Raw genomic sequence first — 3,123 nt, forward strand, 5'->3', positions numbered from 1 at the left:
CCACTACCCATGTGGGGAGGCACCCCACGTGGGTAGAGTGGATAGAGAATCTGGACTCTTTTGTGCCACCCTTATCTGCAGTCTCTTGGTGGGAAGAAGAAAGAGTTATTTTTGGTAATGAAGAACAGAGAGAGTTTGAAGGTAGAAAAAAAAAAAAAAAAAAAATTTGCATGAGTTTTAACGTGCTGTCATGGTGACAGCCCATAATAACAAGTTGAATGAAATTTTATAGAGTTCGGTGAATCTTCACATACGTGAATGTACGTGAACGTCCTTGGTCCATGTATATGCATATATTTTCTCTCCTTATTTAATAGATATCATATCCACGAATCAGGGATGTTCGCGTATATTCATGTACTTGAAGATTTACCGCTCGTAATTTTACATAGAAAAACAATAGATGGTTAAGATTTCTTTTTAAAGTAGATCTATGGGTTATACTAATATATGTGAATATAAAAGTTCACAGCACTGCTATCTATTAGCTAAAAATTATAGTCTCATGACATTAAGAATTTAATTATATATATATATATATATATGTATCAATCAATTCATGAGAGAGAGAGAGAGAGAGAGAGAGAGAGAGAGAGAGAGAGAGAGAGAGAGAGAGAGAGAGAGAGAGAGAGATTTATTTAACATCTCTTTACAGTTTTATCACAATATAATAACTACTAATAAGTAGGTGGAAAAGGTCAAAGAGAACCATCACTAAGATAAGGAAGGGAAAGTGGCGAATGCAACTCAACCACTTAAACTCCAATAATACGAAGTTGATAATCTTACTCAGAGAAGTGATGAATTCAAGTAGGTGAGAGAGATTGATCATCAATTACCCTACACTAGCTTCTCCCTCCCTCTCTCATACCCACTCATAAACTTAATTCCATTTTTATATTAGCTTAGGTATCATTTTATGCTAAAAGGAAAGCCCACTTTCAATGGGTTCTCTCCAAGATAACCCAAACTGACTAGCTGAGTAACTGTCCAAATTGATCACGCAATCTTTCTATTTTTACCGCAAAAACACCATGAATCGGAATCAGGTGATCTTCCCTCTTAACTAGAAGACAAGAAAGCGTTCACGTATGCCTATCCAGGCATGGGCCATCGGAAACTGCCACTACATCTTATCTTGAAACTAATGATACAAACCCACATAGGAATGCACACGCGTCAAAAAACCTAGAGAGAAAGAAAGGGTGTCTACAGCTACGGAAAATCTTACATTGCCGGAGTCGATGCCTTTTATATTGTGCTGTTTATCTTATCAATGTGGATAATATTGTCATGGGTAGTAATGATCATGTAATACTTTATTGGTATTCATAAGAAAAATTTCACATCATCGATGAATGTTGAAAGGGTATATATGATGGGGTCTCCGATTGATCTATGTATTGATAATTATCGCACAAGATGAAACCGAGTATGGATTAGATTCTTGTAGGAGAACCATTCTCGTGCAGATTGATTCACACAATAAAATCCACTAAAGAATTAGTTGTTAGGTGAATTCCATTTGTGCGGATTAGTCCCGTACCAGAATAGTTCTTGTACAAGGACTTGCTCCAGTCTCCACGAAACCATCGTTGGCCAAAACGGGAATAAGAAAATTCCATTAGTACAACTTTTTTATTTTAATAAAACTTACCCATAATGAAATTACAAAAATTAATAATAATAATAATAATAATAATAATAATAATAATAATAAAACTTGTCATAACTACAGAAATCTTGGACATTTCTGTCAATTTGTTCCTTCGCTTGCTCTAAATTTTCCATTATACCACCTATTATAGAGATTAAAACAGAGGAATTCCTATACCACTAAAAAGGCCAAAAAAAAAAAAAAAAGATAACGGCGTGAGGAGGAATAGCACAATCACCGTTCACCAAGGGCGAGCCTAATTAGAAGGAAAGATCAAATGTCGGTGGTGCAAGTCTGTGACAGCGTGTACTTGCTACCGGCGACAATTTTGGCGCCCGAGCCGGGATTCCCAAATCTCATATAAGCAGGACAGTTAACGTTGATCCCATAATGACCGGAGATCCAGGTTCCCACCCTCCATCTCAGCTTCCCCAAGACCTTGATATTAACCAATACAAACCCAGCGTTCTGATCCTCATTCAGTGCGGTAGCGAGGTAGGGAGCGATTGGTACAGAGTTACCGGAGATGAACGGAGACCAAACGGTGATATCCTTGTGACCCTCGTAGGTTGGGAGTAAGAAAACTGGGAGAGTGATCTGCTGGTCACGATATGTAGCGAAAATATCCAACTTGTCGTAGTAGATTCCGATCCTATCGTTGGGATTTCGAGACGATATGGTGACCTGTATGCTGGAGGTCAAGTAGTTGGGGGAGGTAACTTTGAATTGGTACACCGTCACGTCTTGGAGAGTGAATTGAGGGCTTGTGGGCCTTAGGATTAGCCATATCAGGAGTATCAAGAACAGAATTAATATCACCAAGGCTAGGCAGGCCGCGAAGACTGCCCTTATGGGATCCTTCCTCTTGCACCATAGGGTCGTCTCAGATTGCTTCACAGTCATGGCGGAGATCCGATGAGAAGAAGAAGAAGAAAGAAGGATGGACGGAAGGAAGGAAGTATTGAAGGAGTGATGGAAATGAAAGGGGAATGAGTGAGTGGACGTCTGTGTCAGAGTGAGAGTAGAGAATTCGATTTCTATGGAAGGAGAGCTTTATAGAGTGAGAAAGAGACGTTTCATTTTTCTTTATTTATTTCTTATTTTTTATTTTATTTTTTTCCTGAGTAGATTTTTATTTTATTTTTTGGCTATAGAGAAAGGAAAGCAAATTTATCACTAACTTTTAACGTTACAGGACTTGACATGATATTGGATTGGACGGCGATCATGGTTGTTAGCACTTTCCCATTTTTTTTTTTTCTTTATTTTTTTTTCTTAATTTATATATATAATTGAGAGCGGCTAGCCTAACCTTTCGTGCACTTGCAATTGTGTGGGTGGAAATGGGTACCCTTCAGGGTAATTGGTCAGGTTCTGAACACACGGGGCGAGCTGCCATGTGTATCTAAGTATAGAATATAGATAAGATCAGATTAACAAGGTTATTTTTCTTCAAATAAAAATAA

At 38.0% G+C, this 3,123-nt stretch overlaps 1 protein-coding gene across 1 annotated transcript; it reads right to left on the reverse strand.

Annotated features, from left to right (window-relative positions):
- Nucleotides 1-1,705: 1,705 nt before the first annotated feature.
- Nucleotides 1,706-2,691, reverse strand: LOC122057535 (NDR1/HIN1-like protein 1). The gene has a single exon (XM_042619662.1). It carries the CDS (start codon nt 2,558-2,560, stop codon nt 1,931-1,933), a length of 630 nt encoding a protein of 209 aa, XP_042475596.1. The 5' UTR covers nt 2,561-2,691; the 3' UTR covers nt 1,706-1,930.
- Nucleotides 2,692-3,123: the final 432 nt, after the last annotated feature.

The sequence above is a fragment of the Macadamia integrifolia genome, chromosome 12 (genome assembly GCF_013358625.1).
Source record: "Macadamia integrifolia cultivar HAES 741 chromosome 12, SCU_Mint_v3, whole genome shotgun sequence".
NCBI lineage: Eukaryota > Viridiplantae > Streptophyta > Magnoliopsida > Proteales > Proteaceae > Macadamia > Macadamia integrifolia.